Source organism: Eptatretus burgeri, chromosome 2 (genome assembly GCF_056783735.1).
Source record: "Eptatretus burgeri isolate ZD-2024b chromosome 2, Ebu_testis_v1, whole genome shotgun sequence".
NCBI classification, from domain to species: domain Eukaryota; kingdom Metazoa; phylum Chordata; class Myxini; order Myxiniformes; family Myxinidae; genus Eptatretus; species Eptatretus burgeri.
The window spans coordinates 96,746,472-96,766,000 of NC_140962.1; the positions used below are offsets into that span (position 1 = coordinate 96,746,472).

At 43.4% G+C, this 19,529-nt stretch overlaps 1 protein-coding gene and 1 long non-coding RNA gene across 8 annotated transcripts in view; one reads left to right on the plus strand and one right to left on the minus strand.

The window, feature by feature from the left end:
• Positions 1-19,529, plus strand: part of LOC147032630 (uncharacterized) — a 63,292-nt gene that overhangs the window by 30,520 nt on the left and 13,243 nt on the right. Inside the window, exon 2 of the long non-coding RNA XR_015055261.1 lies at positions 894-1,004. This is a non-coding gene — a long non-coding RNA (uncharacterized LOC147032630). The remainder of the gene's footprint in view (positions 1-893; positions 1,005-19,529) is intronic.
• The window catches only part of TBC1D30 (TBC1 domain family member 30), an 87,609-nt gene that overhangs the window by 6,827 nt on the left and 61,253 nt on the right, over positions 1-19,529 (minus strand). For 6 of the 7 annotated variants that reach the window (XM_085870405.1, XM_085870407.1, XM_085870409.1 and 3 more), the window contains 3 exons: positions 13,304-13,409; positions 10,750-10,862; positions 2,302-2,444 (listed from right to left, as the gene is read on the minus strand). In XM_085870405.1, the coding sequence (XP_085726531.1) occupies positions 2,302-2,444; positions 10,750-10,862; positions 13,304-13,409 (362 nt within the window). The remainder of the gene's footprint in view (positions 1-2,301; positions 2,445-10,749; positions 10,863-13,303; positions 13,410-19,529) is intronic. The other variant, XM_085870406.1, reaches the window with a different exon arrangement.

Sequence of the window (19,529 nt, forward strand, 5' to 3'; positions counted from 1 at the left end):
AGCAGACGACAGACCGTACACAGGGAATGACAAAAATACGCAATGTGCAAAATGCAAGTGGTACTATGGAACGCCAAGACTTCCCAAACATTGTCGGAATGTCCGCTAAGTGCCACAGCAATTTCATAGGGATCGTGTGACGGCGAGCCGAGTTTTTAGCGTGCAAGCTTGGTATTATAATAAATATAAATATAAAGAATATACACACACACACACACACACACACACACACACACACACACACACACACACACACACACACACACACACACACACACACACACACACACACACACACACACACACACACACACACACACACACACACACACACACACACACACCAAAAGTTTGGGTTATCTCAATGATATACTTTTGGGTGAATTCATCAAATTATCAGTGATAACACTCATATGTGTTTATTACAAGCCTGCTGTTGGCTTAAGATATTGGGGTCCTGAGTTCAAGCCCCCGTTGACGCATAGAATAACACCAGGTGGGCTGACCTTCCGAGGTCGGCAAAATGAGTACCAGCTTACTAGTAACGGGGGTATTGCATCAGTGGCACAGCCGTGCCCCCAGAAAATGATGCAGCCAAGCAGTCACAGGCTGCATACAAATACAGTAGATAATAATGTTTATTATTGTAAACTAACAGCCTTTATAAATGCACATGAAACAAAACATTTAGTAAATAACTAGAAGTGTCATTTTATAGTTTCAGTCAATACGTTGTGTCCACCCTTTGCCTTCTTGAGTGCCATCACTCATTTACCCATGCTTCCTGTACATGACTGAAGCACTGCAACAAGAATATTGTGCCACATATCCTATAATACATTCCACAGTTCTGAAAGGTTAATTGGGTTCCCCTTGTTCTTCTCTGTTCTCAGGTAATCCAATATGGCCTCGATGGGACTCATGTCCAGAGTCTGTGGTGGCCATTCTAACACTTGGATCACACCAGCTATAACCTTATTCTCCAAATACTGTTTTACTGCATTGTAAGTACTTTTCTGTCATTTTATGGAATTGTCAAATGTTTAATGCTTTCACACCAGGACCAACACCTTTTTAGCTCGCCTGTTCGAAGAACAGAGAGCTATAGCGATACCCCCGGCGTGAGCGTGGGCATCAGTGTGAGCGTGAAAATGTTAAAGTTTTTGGTGCAAGTTATGTCCTTTCTAATGTTTTTATCGACCACACTATTTTTTACTGATTACAATATACAAATTATAAATACATATATTGCTTTAAAATTATTTGGATCAGACTTCACTGCAATGCTTTATAAAAAATATTATTAGACAAGTCTTTTAAAAACGATAAATGTATAAACAGGCGAACATTGGGTGGCTTTGACACCAACTCTCTGGTTGAAACTGTGGAATACCCTGTAATAGACAGGGTGAGTCATAAGTTCCAGGACACGGTTTTCGGTGCTTGTACAAGATTTGTTTATATACTGTTTAATATATTTTTTAATAATCTGCATCAGACAATTCACAAATGACAGTTGGTTTTCAATGGCTTCATGTGAAGGTCTCCTTTCATTGTGCGACGTAATGATGAATACGAAAAACCCAACTCTGTAGAATGTTTCCATAATGATTTGTTTGGAGATCTGAGAACGGATGTTTGAATGTTCTGAATTCCCAAATCAGGAATTTTTGGTTGTCCGCTGCACTTGCTGTCGAGTACACTTCCAGTCTGAAATGCCATTTTTTTCCCCCAAAGATGAAGATTTGATTTTGACACTGCTGGCTTTCCAAAACATTCCTGTCTTCTTTGCACCTGTTTCATTGTCTTGTTTGTGTTTCTCCTCTCATGGTACCACACCACTGCTACCAGCCTCTCTTCCACTGTGAATGGAATGGTGTCAGCCATCTTGGTTTAATGTATTTTTTACATCATCTGACAAAAAAAGAAAACAGTATAAATAGATGGTATAAACAAATGTCCTGGAACTTATGACTCGACCTGTAGATGCGTGCTCAAAATGTTCTACAAGAGAGATAATTACAATAGTCCGAGACAACTTATTTTGTCATGCACTATTCACGAATATACAAGTACATTTTTTGCTTTTTCACCCAGGGAGCACCTTCTTGGTTTTGGGCACTTTTTGTGGTGTTAAAAACACAAAAGCCCAATAACTTACTCTTAAACTTTGTTTATGACATGTGTACTTCCCTGCACGTGTCGCTATCTGTAAATTGGCTGTTTAACTTCTTTCATCATCTGTCTTGCTCTGTAACCAAACAAAGATAAAACACCTTTGCTTATCTACACCAGTCCAACCTTTCTCTTGCTGCATCCCCTTCTGTTGCCCTGCGGTGGTCCAGAAGTTTCCAAGAGGGGTGAGGCAGCCCACAGACGTTGGAAGCACCTCGTCATCCTCCAGCTCAATTTCTTCCTCGCTGTCACACTTTGTCTGTAAGCTGCTGTCCAGGGAAATCAGCATGTTATGGGGCAAGGCTGAAAGCAGACTAAGCAGATAGTTTGTTCAATTGGAAATTGCTGCACCCAGAAGGCACAGATTGAAGCGGAACTGAAATTGTATCGCTTTCTCATCGATTTTGTTTTCCCATACTGCTTTTGTCTGTGCCTGATGTTGGCAGAAGGTTTTTAACAAACATTAGGAAATTATCACGCTCCAAAATTATTTTTAATGACACATCTCAATGATTATATGTGATTCAAAAACAAAAACAAACCCGAGTGCCTAAATACGCATCTTAGCATCGGATGGTGATCCATACAATATCATTCAAGCAGCTAGCCACAAGGCTCACAATATTATTGCTTATAATTTTGCTATAATCGCTGTATACATTGCTAATCACTTAATAATAAATTTTCAATGAAACATCTCTTTTATGAGATAATTGGAGCAATCAAAAAGTGACATGACCGAGATAGGTCAGGGCAAAAAATAAAAATAACCACAAGGATAACACACACATACACCCACACACACAGTTATCTCCATATGCGGGTTTTAGAAGGTGGAACGGAGCCCTCCGAGGTCTCAACGTATCCTTCAGATATATGTGCATATATATATATATATATATATATATATATATATATATATATATATATATATATATATATATATATGTATATATATATATATATATATATATGTATATATATATATATATATATATATATATATATATTTACGGTTGTGGAAATTCACAGAACACAATTCAGGTTCCCCAGAGATCAGTTATTTCAATAAGTATGCGTTTCAGGTTAGATTCCCCCACCGATGTATAACGGGTCTTGTTCGTGTGCCGGGCTGTGAATCTTTGAGGTAGCCGTTATTCTTTTCTGTCTTTTATTTTCAACGACATCTTTACAATGCCATCAACATCACGACACCATCACGCCCTCCTCAGCGACAGCGGCAAAATGCCGTTAACACGGACACCGCCGCGCCGCATTGGAGGCCACATTCCACCGTCCGTGTGCAAACAAGTCGCGAAGCAGCTGATTTGCATATTCGGATCAAGATGAGGTCTGCCTCGGAAAGGACTGGCCAATCAGAACGTTCGTGTGCAAACAGCCGTGAAAAGGCTGATTTGCATATTCGGATCAAGATGAGGTCTGCCTTGGAAAGGACTGGCCAATCAGAAATGGGGTTTCCACCAGGGGTGAAAGGGCAGAGGTGAAAGTAGGCGGAACCAGCCTCGGGTGAAGGTTCGAAGGGCGGACACCCCCACTCGATAAAAAGGGGGGAGTCACGTCGCCAGAGCCAGTTGGAGTTGGAGTTGGTGAGGAGCGTCAGGAGTTGGGCGGGATCGAGACGCAACGGCAGAAGGATGGAGTTTGGAGTCGCTGAAGAGAAAGGCCCATCGAAGCTGCGTAGCAGTCCGGGCAGACGGCCCTGAGAGCTTCGAGCGGCGCTGAGGAGTGAACGGGCCCGAAAAGAGCATCAACTCTGAGAGAGCAAGGCCCGTTCGCTCCTCTGAAGCATCGTCGGCCAGGCCCAATCGACCAGGCCACGGGGAAGGCCAAGCGACCGAGGAAAGCCGCCCACCAAGCTACTCAAGTCGCTCAAGCGACTGGCGCATTTCGCGATGCCCCAGGTGGAACAGAGACACGGGGGTCGCAGACCCGAGGACCGTCGAGTCGCCACCAAAGGGGCGGCCAGGTAACCAGCCCGGTCTCTTGGAGTCCTTTGGTCATCCTGGCTTTGAGTACCATTAAAGGCTCACGAGCCCTATTTCTTTTCCTTGGGTTTTGTATGGAAGTCTGTGGCGCCTTGTCTCATTAAGTAGAATTGCTGGTTAAGTGCATGATTGCGTGTACATTAATCGCATAGACCTCGGCTGTAGGCTTTTTGCTCGTGTCTTGTCCCCATCCCCCCCCCCCATTGATTACGTGTTTACTGTGAATAAATACCCCATTGTTTAAATGTCGATCTGCTTGTTTGCGTCATTTTCCTTACATTGACTGCCAAACCGTGTTCGAGGAATTAACTGGCTATTAAAGCCGATAAAAGTGATAATCTGGTGCGACGGAACTTGGCGATTTAAAACCACTTGGCAAAAGGCACACGGGACGAGCACGCCTAACGGCTCGTTCTGTACATGTTCCCGTCGAGGTATAAACTCTCGGTATTTCTGTCCGCGCGAATAGTTAGGTATATCGACAATTCGGCAATTAACCCTGTAGCGTGGACAGAATAATTGACAAGTTTATGGTGCATTAAAAGGCACCCGTAGCTGGTTTCCGGAGTTGTCCGGAAAGCTACGACTGGATTCCAGCCTTCGGTGGACGCGCGACTGCAATTGGACTGAAGTGGTCGTGCGAACGCCGACGGAAATCTGTAACAATATATTACATATTATAGAACCTACCCGTCACTTCGTTGATGAACCAATTAGTCGTCCTCCTTGTCAAATTTTTTTGGCGGGAATGATAGGAAAGGAAGACAAATTCACCCATGCATAGAGTGCTTTTACTGCTCCCCCCTCACCCCCTCTTCCCGTTCTCAAGTCCCCCCCCCCACCTTTGATCCCCTTTTGGCCTGACGTCCCTTCCCACTAGAAATGTCTCACACATGATGACAGGCTTTGACAGGCCCCTCCTTTTTTTGGGGGTCGGGGGGAGTAGAAGAGAAGGGAAGGACAACACATTTACCTGTGCGAAGAGTACTTTAACCTCAGCATTGCCCGGATAAAAAAGGAAACTGAAATACCCTCTGCCACCACCACCAGGTGGCACTACCGAGTACACATTTACGTGGAGGATTTTTGCCTCCCCACTACCCAACACCACCGCGTGAGGCCACGGCCACATAGCTTATGTTACCACCCACACAAAGTTGTATTTGTACCTCGAGTTTGTAACTTAAAATATGTGGCCATGCATTAGGAACAAAGAAAGCCACAGAGAGACACAATGGCATTTCTATATGTACCAGCAGAGCCTACCCATCCCTTCGCTGATTTACCAATTATTGGTCGAGTTTCCCAAAAAATTTTGGGTGAGAAGGAGAAGGAAAGGAAGACAAATTTACCCATGCATAAAGTGCTTTAACCCCACACCCCACCCCCTTCACGTCCCGTCCCCCCACTTTTCTCCCCCGTTCATCCCAATGTCCCTTCCCACTGGAAATGTCTCACCCACGATGAGAGGTTTCTTCAAGACCCTCCAGTTTTTTTTGGGGGGGGGGGGGAAGGGAAGAATAAGAAGGGCAAATTTACCCATGCGAAGAGTGCTTTAACCTCAGTGTTGCCCAGGTAAAAGAGGATATTGTAATATCCTTTGCCACCACTACCATGTGACGCAACATGGTACACATTTACATAGAGAACTTATGCACCCCCTGCCCCCCCCCCCACCCCATGTGAGACTCTGGCCACATAGACGATGTTACCCATCACACAAAGTTGTATTTGTACCCCAAGTTTGGAGTTTGCAACTTAAAATATGCGGCCGAGCATAAGGAAAAAAGAAAACCACAGATATATAGTCAGTGTGTGTCTCTATAACTCGAAAACCATGAACCTTCGGAGCTCTAAATTTTGCATACAGACTAAAAGAACTCCAAGGGAGTGTGTGAATGAAAACTGGGTATTTGGGTAAATTTAAACACTCCTTTTGAGGATAATGGCTTATCGACTGAAAGGCTTATCCTTGGTCAGCCCAATTTCTTCTCGCAAGGGTCTTCGCTGCCATTTTGATTCAGGTTATTCAAACATGCCTTGCATTGGAACAGGTCGTAACGGTTTCTGTATGAGAGCTTCAAACCTACGAATCGTTGCATACATTGCTAATCGCTTGCAAAGCCAGCCATCCCTTATCAACCGATGTTTGTAAGCCATGGTGATACAGGGCTCGCTTCAACAGTTTTGTCGGAGTGCTAGCTTTCGTGCTTAAGCCACTTGATTTGAACAATCTGTTTTTAAAATTCCCTCCATACGATGCACCCAGATTGTGTATTTAAATAGCATTAAAGAGGTGGGGATTGGCGTGTCGGATCTGTCAAACATTCTCCGCCATTTGAGCCAGAAGCATTCCCGACTCTGCAAGGTGGTTCTGAGATTTTAAAAAGAGAGCAGGAAATCCATAAAATATTATAAATGACCTAAAGGCTCCTTGGTCCATGTGGCATTTATAGAGCCTCACGGCGGATTCAGACGAAACTTGTTGTACAGGTTGGGTGTGCGACAAGGATGAACTGATTAGATTTTGGTGAAGATCGGGACCTGGATACTAGAATTTTAAAAAGTGATTCTTCACCAATGAGAGATAAGGCCAAAAATTATATATATATATATATATATATATATATATATATATATATATATATATATATATATATATATATATATATATATATCACGATATCTCAAAAAGTTGGACAGATTCGGATGAAACCTGGTGGACAGGTTGGGTGTGTGACAAAGACAAATTGATTCGATTTCAGTGAAGATCTGAATCCGGATCTGGATATGAGATTTATTTAATTTTTAAGTGATTATTCACCTTTGAGAGATAGGGCCAAAAACGATATAGCACTGTATACCATGATATTTCAAAAATGTATTGGGCCCCATATGTTCTCGTGAATCAGTCATTGTGGGGCGGAGGTATGCGCTCTCCCGAGTGCCCTTCGAGTTATTAATAAGATGAGAGCTGGGGTAAGGTGTCCTGTCATATTCTGTTCTTCCTTGGGAACTGGGCAAAAGATGGGTTAGGTAACCATTGGTGCTCGACAATGCATTTATATAACTAACAGAGTACATGCCCTATGGGAAATCTTGTTCCAAGCATGCAACACATTATTCTGATGCATACCTTTATTTGGGCGGTGTATAGGTAACTGAAAGCTATGTATCGGCAAAAAACAAGCAAACAAAAATATAACCTGGGTTTACGTGCACGAAGCAAAAACATACCGACTGCTTATAATTTAAAACACCTCACCGCACGAGAAAATGTAGGGACAGGAATACTGCACTGGAAATGGTGGAGACTTGCAATACCCTCCCCCACCTAGAGGTGGCACAACACGATACACATTTACATGGAGAATCTGCATCCCCCCCTCCATTACACACATTTACCCCCCCCCTCCCCCCCCCCCCAAGACAAAACACCCCTATACATTAATTGGGGTCATGCTGATCCTTTGTAGCAAGTCTGGATGTAATCATTCCAGAACTGGAGGAATGGCGTGACAAACACACACACATAAACACCGGTCGGTCCATGAATTATAGTAAGGATGACCTGGGGGTAGGCGAGGAGGTATGGTTGTTCCCATCATTTCTGCAAATCCTGGACCACTCAACACACCCTTCTGCTCACATCCTGTTTGGGAGGGGGGGCTCTGGTTTGCCCCACTAGCTGCATTTTAGATCCTGCGCCTTTCCATCTATCTTGTCTGGTATTTATGCGATTCATTGTTGTGTGCTGACGTTTTCTTGTACAACGAGAACGGCAATCGATAAAGCGCATACCGCTACCAGGCTGAACAGCTCACGTTTTGTATCCCACTGATAGGCCAGATCTTCAAAAAAATCAAATTGGCTTGTTCTTGTCACCTGCCCAACTCATCCATGAAGTTTTGTCATCATCCACTGTATATACAATGATATATAGCATGAAATATGTATCATTTTGGTCCCATCTTTCAATGGGGAAGAATCGCATTTAAAAAAAACAAAAACAAAAAAAGAAATAATAAATTCTCGTGTCCGGATCGGTTTCAGATCTTCACCGAAATTGAATCAATTAGTCCTTTTCACACACTCAACCTGGACACAAACTTTCTGCGGAATCCATCCATAACCTTTTGAGACATTGTGCTATATCTCGTTTTTGGCCCTATCTCTCAATGGTGAAGAATCACTTAAAAAAAAAATCTCAGATCCGAATCTGGATTTTCAGCAAAATCGAATCAATTTGTCTTTGTCACAAATTTTGTCTGAATCCGTCCATAACTTGAGATATCCTGCTCACAGAGAGACAAACAGACAAACAAGAAAGATGTCGTGTATGGCACGACACTTGCGAAATCCAAACAACAGTCGCCCTGGAAACAGCAATTTTGTAATTTGGAAAATTTGACCTGTCAAGTGCTTTACATGATGAAATGTTGGGCAAAACAAATTTGGTTGATACATTTTCTAATTGCTGCCTAAATAGGTGTTTTACATGTTTTGGATGGCATTGTCCTCGACCTTTGACTAATTTTGACCATATTTTATGCACATACCAGCAGGGGTACCCGATGTTGCCTGGTGCTGTCCTCATCATGTTGGCATTTTGAAAAATTTATTTTGTGGGAGCCTAAAACACTTCCCAAAATCCATGAAGGAATGGGTCAGGGATCATTTCATATTACCTTTCATATAGCTACTAAGGCTTCGGCACAATAGAGCGATTTAAAAAAAAAAGTCAAAAAGGGGTGAAATTGTAGTCATGGACACCATTTTCTCTTTGCCACGTGGGACGTTCTTTTTGCCACGTCGGACTTTCTCTATTCTATGTGGGGCTTTTCCCTTTTCCCTGATGGATGTAAGGGATCAACAAGGTGTTAAGGTCTCAGGGGTCGATAGGGATTTAAGGGGTGTAAAGGTTCCAGGGGTCTAAAGGGTCAAAAAGGTCCAAAGGGTGATGGAATCTAAAGGTGCCTAAAGTGTTGAAAGGGTCTCAAAGGCAAAAGGTAGCTTAAGGTTGTTTGGGGCCAAAAGTATATTCAAAGGTCTAAGGGGTCTCAGTAGCTTGAAGGATTTTTCTTTTTTTTGTATACAATGTCGAAGCTCATATGAGAGCCAACACACAGAACGTACAACCAGGGGAGCAGGAGACAAGATGGATGGGAGAGGGAAGGAAAAAACAGTGGGGAAAAAACAGTGGGGTGGGAGAGGGAAGGAAAAAACAGACAATAGGAGATCTGTGGAAAGGAGAGGGATGGGGGCAGAGAACACAGAATAAACAAGATGGACACTACAGGGACTTTCAGGAAGGAAAGCAAGGAATTTGAAGGAAGTGGGTTTGGGGTGGATTCGCGGGGGATTTAAAAAAATTAATTTTCTGAAATTTGTAGAATTTGTTTTTTCACTTGTAAGTTGTGGGTTACGGTGTGTAAAGAAAGGTGGAAAGAGTCTGATTTAATGAAATTTAATTCCAGGCTATAAGGAAACAAAATGTGAAAATTTTGAAAGGGGGTGTGGACTTTCTATAGGCACTGTATATGATACAAAAACTCTTACATTATCTGGAAGATAAAATTATCATTAATCCTGATTTATAGCCATCATGGAACTCGATCATGCCAGAACATGGACTGATGTTCACCACAAGTTCATGAATTAATAGCAAAAGCTGGGCTCGCCTTGAAAGTAGACTTCAGCTTGGTCGGCATATGTTCAATTGTGGTTCCGCACTTTCGGGTTTTTGCCAACCACATGACATTTTCAACTAGTTTTCTTTAAATCTCTTACAGGGTAGTATTGCAAGTAAATATACATGCAGGTACACACAGATAAATATATCCACATTTAAAAAAAGGAGCGGATGTCATTGATCTCAGCTGCATTTGAGGTTGAAATCAAAACGAAAACAAAACTAGATTGTTCACAGAACACATTACCCCATGCTGTTTTGAGAAACAAGGACATGGGCGGAGTTTACGAGCAGCGAATTTGAATGGCTGTGATAACGTAAAATGCCATAATATTTTGTCCAAGAACTGATATATGGAAGGCTTTTGAAAACGCTAAAAAAAAACGATTTGTGTTCCATAGTGTTCAAGTATATAATTAAATTGAAATAAAATAAACTGAAATGTGTGGAATTTTTTTTGTGGAAGTTTACCACTGTTGATGCAGGATGTGACACCACCTCATTGACCATGTTATATAGTTATTTGTGCCTGTTGTTTGTGTCCTTTATAATGTCCTTAAAAACAGTAAGTTTCCTGTTTTGAATGATTTTCAGTTTTGTTTGACTGTCAGATAGGCAGACAGAGCAAAAAAAAAAAAATCTCACTCCTCTGCGCATGTGCAATTGGGATGCATTCAGAGCTAAAGTACTGCTAACTTACAGGTTTGTTTTCTGATTAATGTTCTGATTTGTGTTCAAAATTAAACACTCAATTGAAATCAAGTTGTTTCTCAATCATAAACTGATGTTTATGGAGAGGACAGACAGACAGAAAGAGACAGACAGTGAACCAATTGCTTTGTTTAACCAAGGAAAACTGAAGCTCAATGTGAATACCTGCTGTGTGTTGGCATGCGGGTGGGAGCCTGCAATGGGGTAATGTTATATGTGTACTTTTCCTGCAGCTCAGCAAGCTGGGGGAATGGAAATGGAGCCAGGGAGTACACAGTCTGTGAAAAGAGCACACATACCATAAATACACACATCAATCAGCAAGAGTGCTCAAGCTGCAGAATGTTTAACAATCCTGAAATTGAAAAACAAATTGAGAGAAGGAAAGGCAAGGCTTATAAGCTCTTTTCATTCGTGGGTATTCAGCCAGAAAGTTATCAAGCAATGCCCAAATGAACTTCTCAGCCAGTAAATGTGAATCATGAACTCACCTCGTGATCTCAGTCAGTAAATGTGAACAATTAAATCTCACCTCGTGAATGATCCCATAATGCAAACAGGTTCAAATACAGCAGATAATTAGTTTAATTAGTTGAAAGGAGTAAATCAGCTTAATGAAAACAATGCAGATCGCACACGGAATCCATGAAACAACGGTGGATAATTTTTTGGACCTCATTTGATTGTAATAAAGGAAGCATCCTGCTCTCTCTGATTGTGATTCAAGGCATTGGTGATGCCTCTTTGGTTGCTCATGGGGCTAATGATTTGCACCCACACAAGGATGTAGCTAGTAAGCAGCTAAACTAGTTGGCCAATTTACCTTGATGTTCTGTCGTGTATTGCAAGGTATTCCACTGCTATAAAACAATTTCGAATGAAGATTACCATTGTGGCTGTTTGCTCAGTAACAAGAAAAATAGATATCTGCGATTACAAAGCGATCGCCCGCGACTTACCCTTGACCCAGGATCCAATGATGGCCATTTTTTTTTTCGGACCACCAGATGACCTTGACCTTCAACATTTAAGGATAGAGTGGAAATTAAGAAAATGTGTCCCCATCTACAATCTATCCATAAAACTCAACGTGAAAAATCGGAGGAAAATTATTGAAGTTATGAATAAAAATCTTTTTGTTAATTCGGTCACAATCTGAAAAAAGGACACTAATCCAATACCAGGTGCACAACTTCAGTGCAGGTATACTTTTATGATGCAAGAACATCTTGGAAGGCTAAACAATCTTTGAGATTCCAATTTAGAAAAATTGAGTGATGACAAACAAAAAACCACGTTATTTTTCAGACTACCATTTGACATTGACTGTTAACTTTGAGGGGTAACATGTAAATTAAGCATTACTTTGCCTTGCTCAAGGCTATCTGGGGAGGGCAATTTCGTTCTGATAGGGCACACCTTCGTCAAGTTATGGTGAAAAATGTTAGCACGTCTATAATTAGGTCATAGTCTTAAAAATGTCAACCCCGCATACTTTACATTCATATTATTGATGCAAAATTTCATTCCAAAAGTCCCAGCTGGATATACAGCTCGGAAATTTTGGAAACTGAGTGCACAGGAAGAAGAAGAAGAAAAAAAACAACAAACAAAAAAAAAGTGGTTGAGTACTCCTTGTAGGTCTAAGAAACCTGGGGTATCATTAAAATAACACAACTGGACCTGTAGCTTATCTGGGCTGTAACCAAAACTTGGTAGCATTCTGACTGGTGGGTCTGGAGAGGAAGGTTTTTGAAGGAATTTACGTGATTTTCCCAATGATTTACGAAGTCCGCCATTTTGACACACTTCTGGTCACGTAATCGGCATGACCTCCACAATTTAACATCACCACCCTGTCCTAATGTTGTAACCCAAATTTGGTCACATTCCGACTGGTGGATCAGGAGAGGAAATTTTGTAAGAAATTTGCACGACCGCTATTTTGACAAACTTCCGGTCATATGATCGGTATGGCCTCCGCAATTTAACATCACGACCCAATCCTAATGTTGTAACCCAAATTTGGTAGCATTCTGGAGAAGAATGTGGGGTGCTTCTGGTCAGCAGTCGGTCTGGAGAAGAAGATTTTTGAAGAAATTTCTTAAGTCGGCCATTTTGACCGACTTAAAGTCTGTGACGGGAACGAGCTTTGCAATTCCTGTTGCCAGACAGGAGAGGAACGAGATGAACGTGAAATTTCAGCCAGATCGGCCGAGTCGTTTGGCCAGATAAGTCCAAATCGGAGATGGACGAACAGATGGTGTGCGATGACAATACCTTATTTGGAATTTAAGTTCCAGATAAGCTAAAATTTGGGGACACCAATTGTTGAAACAAACCCTCCAACAGGTAACCCCCCCTCCCCCCCAACCCTATCCTGTAGATTTAAGCCAGATAGCTTGTGCAAAAGAGGATAATCGCACCTCAAAACATTGGAAAACATTTCTCTCTTGTTTCCTCATCCTCAACACAAGACTCTCCTTTACGAAACACCTTCGCTACACTCTTTCACCAACCCACCACAATGACTGAAGCACAGGATTTGTAACAAACACCTAATGAGAAATCAAACAAGCAACCATCATTCCAAATGCAAGAAAAGCTTAATTTTTGCTCAAAATGCTTGAAATTATTGAAAATTGAAACACGTGCGAAGTCCTTATCAAATCAAAAGAATGACGGCATGCTCATGCAAGTTAAGGGCCGAAAATCTGACCTGCACAAGTTCTTTGCACTCCACCAGTCGGTGTTCCAGCATTTCTTGCGTGAGATGACCCATAGTTGTGTAGAACTCATCAGCAGTCGAACACCGTTCAACATGCCTGCACACACAAGACTTGGTGACTCAAAATATGATGTGATAAATAGTGATGGATGCATGGTATGACTGGCATGAGCACAGACAGTAGCTGAGACATTGGACATGGTGAAATACCGATGCCTTTCATTTTGCTTAATGTGGAAAAAAGTAAAATATTTAAAGTTGTAAATCATGATTTTCCTTTGGGGTGTCATGTGAACACCACAACTCAAAATGAAGGATATAACTGACAAAGCAAGACAGCAAGCAATTGATGACATAAATCTGATGACCCAAGAATAGCCTTAGTGTACGTAAATTTATATGTACATATATGACTAGACACTGATGAGCCAAAACATTATGACCACTGACAAGTGAAGTGAATAATATTATCTTGTTACAATGGCACCTGTCAAGGGGTGGGACACATTCGGCAGCAATGAACAGTCAGTTCTTGAAGTTGATGTGTTGGGTGCAGGAGAAACGGGCAGGAGTAAAGACCTGAGCGACTTTGACAAGGGCCAAATTGTTATGGCCACACGACTGTCAGAGCATCTCTGAAACGGCAAGGCTTGTGGGGTGCTCCTGGTCAGCAGTGGAATCTACCGACAGTGGTTCTAAGGAGGGACAAACCATAAACTGGCGACAGAGTGTTGGGCACTGAAGGCTCAATGATGCGCGAGGGCAACGAAGGCTATCCCATCTGGTCCAAACAGACAGAAGGTCTACTGTGGCGCAAGTCAGAGAAAATTTTAATGGTGGTCATGGGAGGAATGTTTCACAATCCACAGTGCATCGCACCCTGCTATGTATGGGGCTGCATAGCCGCAGAGTGGTCAGAGTCGAATGATGACCCCTGTCCACCGTCGAAAGCACCTAAAATGGGCATGTGAGGGAGCGTTGGAACTGGACCTTGGAGCAACGGAAGAAGGTCGCCTGGTCCGATGAGTCCCGTTTTCTTTTAGATCACATGGATGGCCATGTACGTGTGCGCCGTTTACCTGGGTAAGTGATGGCACCAGGATGCACTGTGGGAAGACGACAAGCCGGTGGAGGGAGTGTGATGCTCTGGGCAATGTTCTGCTGGGAAACCCTGGGTCCGGCCATTCATGTGGACGTCAATTTGACACGTGTCACCCACCGAAACATCGTTGCAGACCAGGTACACCCTTTCATGGCAATGGTATTCCCTGATGGCAGTGGCCTCTTTCAGCAGGACAATGCACCCTGAAACACTGCACACATTGTTTGGGAATGGTTTGCGGAACATGATGAAGTGTTCACGGTGTTGCCCTGGCCTCCAAATTCTCCAGATCTCAATACGATTGAGCATCTGTGGGATGTGCTGGACCAACAAGTCTGATCCACGGTAGCTCCACCTCGCAACTTACAGAACTTGAAGGATCTGCTGCTAATGTTTTGGTGCCAGATACCACAGGACACCTTCAGGGGTCTTGTGGAGTCCATGCCTGGGCGGCTCGGCACTGTTTTGGCGGCACATGGAGGACCAACAGCTTATTCGGCAGGTGGTCATAATGTTTTGGCTCATCAGTGTGTGTATATATACAGTATATACATAAACATTATATTACATAAATATATATATATATATATATATATATATATATATATATATATATATATATATATATATATATATATATATACATATCGTTTTTGGCCATATCTCTCAATGGTGAAGAATCACTTCAAAAAAACTTCTCAGATCCGGATCCGGACTCGGATCTTCACCAAAATTAAGCATTACTGTCCTTGGCCGGTCAGCTACATAAACAAAAAAGTTCAGAACGATTGCTTGAAAAGTGTGGCCAAAAAGCGTGTGACAAACAGACAGATAGACAGACAGACAGACAGACAGAGACAGACAGACAGACAGACAGACAACGTACTTGGCAAAAAAGAAATTTCGCCAAGTAACAAGCATGAAAACATAACCTCGAGGTAAAAACAATACTCTCAAACGGAAAATATTCAGAGAGGGAATCTGTACGAATAAATGGCTGCGTGTGTGTGTGTGTGTGTGTGTGTGTGTGTGTGTTTCCTCCATAACTCTTACAACTATAAAACCGAGCAGCCTGAAACTTTTCATGCATAATAAGGAAACTCCAAGGACGTGCATGAGTTAAAATTGGGAGTTTGTGTCAATTTAAACGCCCTTTTTGTAGAGAATTAACAGCCTTATTTCATTAAATCCTTCATCAAGAACATCCTCGGCCAGGTCCGGTCAGGTGTAAGAGCATGTAGTGGAGCAGCGCGTCGCGGCATCCATTTTCCGCCGAAACTCCACAGGCCGACATCTGACCATCCCCCAGCCAGATGCCTGGACCATCCCTATCTCCTTGAGATGCTGATCAAACTGCTGCAACCAGGAGGCACGTGGTTGGCCCACTGGCCTCCTCCACTCATGAGGCTTCCTCACTGAAAGAATCTGGTGAGCAGGATCATCGTCAGTAAAACGAGCCACATGTCCTAAAGCCACAGCTGACACTCACGGACTATACAGGAAACAAATCTCATTTGAGTCTCTCTCGTTGGACACAACTGCTCGTTGGACACAAAGTCCGACCAGTGATAGACAAGGATTCTCCGAAGAGACCTGGTACCAAAGGAATCAAGTCTCCATCTCAGATCCCTGGTCAGAGTCGAAGTCTGACATCCATAGAGCAAGACTGGAAGCACCAAGGACCTGAAGACTCGGACTTTTGTCCTCCCGCACAGGTACCGGCAGTGCCACACCCTATGATCCAGTGAATCCATGACTCTCCAGGCCCGATCCACATATCTGTTGACCTCTGGTTCACATCCAGCAGAGACATTAATTTCACTGACAACGTAAGTGAATTTCTCCGTGACCTCAACATCCTCACCACGAACAGGTACAGACAGGATAGAAGCATCCAACATGTCATTGAAAGCCTGGATCGTAGTTTTGGCCAAGGCAACCCATAGTCGCAGTGGCTCTGACTCCTCATTCAGCACCTCGAGGGCCCCTAAAAGGATATCTCGAGTCTCCACAAAGAGGACTACATCATCTGCGAAATCAAGGTCAGAGATCTTTATATTCCCAAACGATGCCCCACAGCTTGATCTCTCCGACATCCTCTCCAGAATCGAATCCATACAAGTGCTGAAAAAGGTGGGGGGCAGTGCACACCCCTGACAAACTCCAGTAACAACTGGACATAAGTCAGAGATGGTATCACCACATCTCACAGCATCTCAGAACCAGAGTATAGTTCAGACATCAGATTGATCAGTTTTGGTGGCACCCCACAAAATCTAAGAATGCTCCAGAGGACATCACGATTCACTGAATGAAATGCTTCACAGAGAACAACATAGGCTGCAAGCAGTCCCTGCCAAAACTAATCTGCGTTCGGTGAGGACCCAAAGAGCAAGGACACTGTCAATCATTGACCTCTTTGTTGGGATGATGCCTGTGTTCCAGGCAGAGCACAGAACTGCATGCAATGACACGAGTACAGCATTTCCACCAGCCTTGATAAGTTCAGTATGGATGCCATAGATCCCAGGAGCTTTACACCATTTCACCCGATTCACCGCAGCCTGTGTTTCCACAAATGAAGGTGGACCACAGTTGATTGGAGGGTCAGCAAAAGGGATAGTCACACCGCTGACATCCAATTCGACAGCTGGTGGATCAGTCTGGTATAGCTGCTCAAAGTGACCGACCCAGCGGCCTTCACTTCAAACTCCTCTGTCAAGAGCTCACCACCCTCTGCTGTAACTGCAGTACACCGAGGTACGGGCTTGGAGGAATGCAATGCACAAATTCCCCTGGAAGAAGGACGAGAATCACCTGACCACATGTGATGCTCTGTCCCCTCACAGATTCCTCGCACATCGGCCTCCTTGTGCACCCTTAGTACATGTACAGTTTTACGCCTCAGCTCCCTGAATTGCTCAGCTCTGCCATTCAGCCTGGTCCTGCGACTCCTGTCAATGGTATCCAGTGTCCTTTAAGAGACATAATTCTTCTTCACCCTACGATGAGTTTCAAGACAGCTACTGGCAACATCAAGGACGGCGGTCTTGAAGGCTCTCCACAACTCTTCAAGATCCCCCAAAGCACCCAGACCCCCACCCCCACTGCTGGAAATCCCCACTCAGCCTGTTCACCTGTGGGCACTGAAACCATCAACCAGCCACCCGAAGTCCATGACTTATTGCAAAGTCAAGGAACTTGGTGCTATTCTGGTTCACAGTTCCAGACCCCTTGGGGACCAACACACATCTCATAACCATCCCTATCAGATCCAGTAGATGCACTGAAATCCCCAAGACGAGAAGAGTATCTTGCCTGGGGCACTGATCAACCACAAACTCGAACGTGGCATAGAATGTGTCCTTCACGGTGAGATCACTACCCTCAGTCGAAGCATAGACAGAGACCAGGGACATGACACCCAAGGAGTGACGAATCCTTCGTCTCACAATTCGCTCGTTGACCGGTGTTACCTGAATTATCATTGGAGTCAGACACAGCTTTTTGGACACAGCTGCAGTACCTCCCTGGGCATGGTAACCATCAGAGTGACCAGACCGATGGTAGGTGTAACCACCCACCATGATCTCACTGCAATCTGGTCTCCAAACCACAGAGAGTGCTGGAATACTCATGTCCAAATGCTTGAGCTCAGATGATAACAGAGACAGGTGATTTTTAGGTCGTCGGTTGTTGACAGCAACCGCTCAGTGGGGCATTGCTGTTCTGACTTGGAAGCATTGAAATGGTGCCCGAAACCATCTTGCACTCTCTATGTCAGGATTGCTGGTATTACTTTCTGTCTCACTCAAACTATTGCTACCGGGTGAGCTCTAATATCTCTTTCTTGCAAACACACATCATACACCTTTCATCATACATTTTTCTTACTCACTCATTTTCCCACCTCACTTTACATTCTCTCTTATTTCTCTTTCCTCTCATTTCCCTCAGACAGCCTGCATTGAAATATAAATATGATAAAGTCCTAAAAGTTAATGGCCCTGAGTTCCCGGCATTGTCCGGTGTGAAGAATCCCCAGTGATCTGCCTGTCTCTGTTGCCAACGAGGGGGGGTGGGGGGGGGGGCTCAGGCAGTCGTATGGGACCCTCCCGAGGCCCATGCCTTTTGAACCAATGTGACTTTTTCCATCGATTTCACCAACATTCGTGGTCTTTCTTCAAATCTTTCCTCTGTTGAACATCATCTAGCAAGCTCCTCTCCTAATGTCTTGCTTCTCTCAGAGACGCAATTATCGCACGACGTTCTTGTTAATTCTTACAACATTTCGAACTTCAACCTTCACTCACGATTCTACTTCAAAGGAGCAGTCTGTGTCTACTCCAACATCAACATGCCTGCTGTATGCCTTGTGGACCTCAAATCTCCAAACTATGATGTCATCTGGCTTAACGTTTGTCTCCCGATCATCACTATCTTTCTCTGTTTCATTTACCGCTCTCCCAATTCTATAAACTTTCGAGCTTTCTTTGATTATCTTATCTCTTGCCATGAGGTCATGACATCCGAACACCCTCAAAGCAGAATTTCTCTATCTCGGAGACTTTAACGTACACCACAGGGAGTGACTGAAATCTTCCCACACGGAATGTCGGGGGAGTTGAAGCTCTTACATTTTCCATTCTTCATGATTTGGAACAAATTATCACCCATCCTACCCATATCCCAGATCTTCATGACCATACTTCCAATACTTTGGATTTATTCTTCACTTCCAATCCGTTGCATTCCAACAACACAATTTCACCTCCAATTGCTTCTTCTGACCACAATCTTGGGAACATCACTTTACTTCGCACCACTTCTTCTCATCCGACTGCTCTGACGAAACGCCAGTATTGGCATTTCAATAATGCTGACTGGAATGGTTTATGAAACTTCTTTTCAGACTTTCCCGACTGCCTCTCTGGAAAGACTACTGCATCTCCTCGGGCGATGCCTCTATCTCTGCTGAACGTATAGCTGAGGTTATTGTTGCAGGAATGGAGGCATATATCCCCTTCTCTTTCAAGTTTATCCCTCTGACCAATTCTTGGTTCAATAATTCCTGCTCTGTGGCCATTCGTGCAAGGGATGCCGCATATCCAACAT